This window comes from Penaeus monodon, chromosome 30 (genome assembly GCF_015228065.2).
Source record: "Penaeus monodon isolate SGIC_2016 chromosome 30, NSTDA_Pmon_1, whole genome shotgun sequence".
NCBI lineage: Eukaryota > Metazoa > Arthropoda > Malacostraca > Decapoda > Penaeidae > Penaeus > Penaeus monodon.
The window spans coordinates 31,287,389-31,287,713 of NC_051415.1; the positions used below are offsets into that span (position 1 = coordinate 31,287,389).

The 325-nt window shown below is 59.7% G+C and overlaps 1 protein-coding gene across 1 annotated transcript in view; it reads left to right on the plus strand.

Annotated features, from left to right (window-relative positions):
• LOC119592709 (MAM and LDL-receptor class A domain-containing protein 2-like) overlaps window positions 1-325 on the plus strand; it is a gene marked incomplete at its 5' end in the record, with an annotated part of 12,914 nt that overhangs the window by 1,409 nt on the left and 11,180 nt on the right. Inside the window, 1 exon segment of the mRNA XM_037941643.1 lies at window positions 76-266. Within this exon segment, the coding sequence (XP_037797571.1) occupies window positions 76-266 (191 nt within the window).

Consider the following 325-nt stretch of genomic DNA (forward strand, 5'->3'; position numbering starts at 1 on the left):
CCAAATACACCGCAGAATAACTCTCCTCCTTTCCTGACCCCCCCCCTCCCCCCACCGCCCATCTGCCCCCCTCAGCGAGAGCTTCATCGAGGAGGAGACCCTGATGGCGATCCACGACGGCTTCTCGGGCGAGTACAGGAACACGAGCGTCGAGGTCACAAGGGCGGGGAAACACCACTTCGTCGTCACGGGTCTGGTGAGTCCGCGCTGGGAGGGCGTCATGCGGTTCAGCAGCGTCTCCGTGACCGATGCGCCCTGTTCGGAAGGTAAGTTGAGGTCTTGGTGGGTTTTGTTGATGTGATTCTATGGTTTAGGGTGCGTTTAT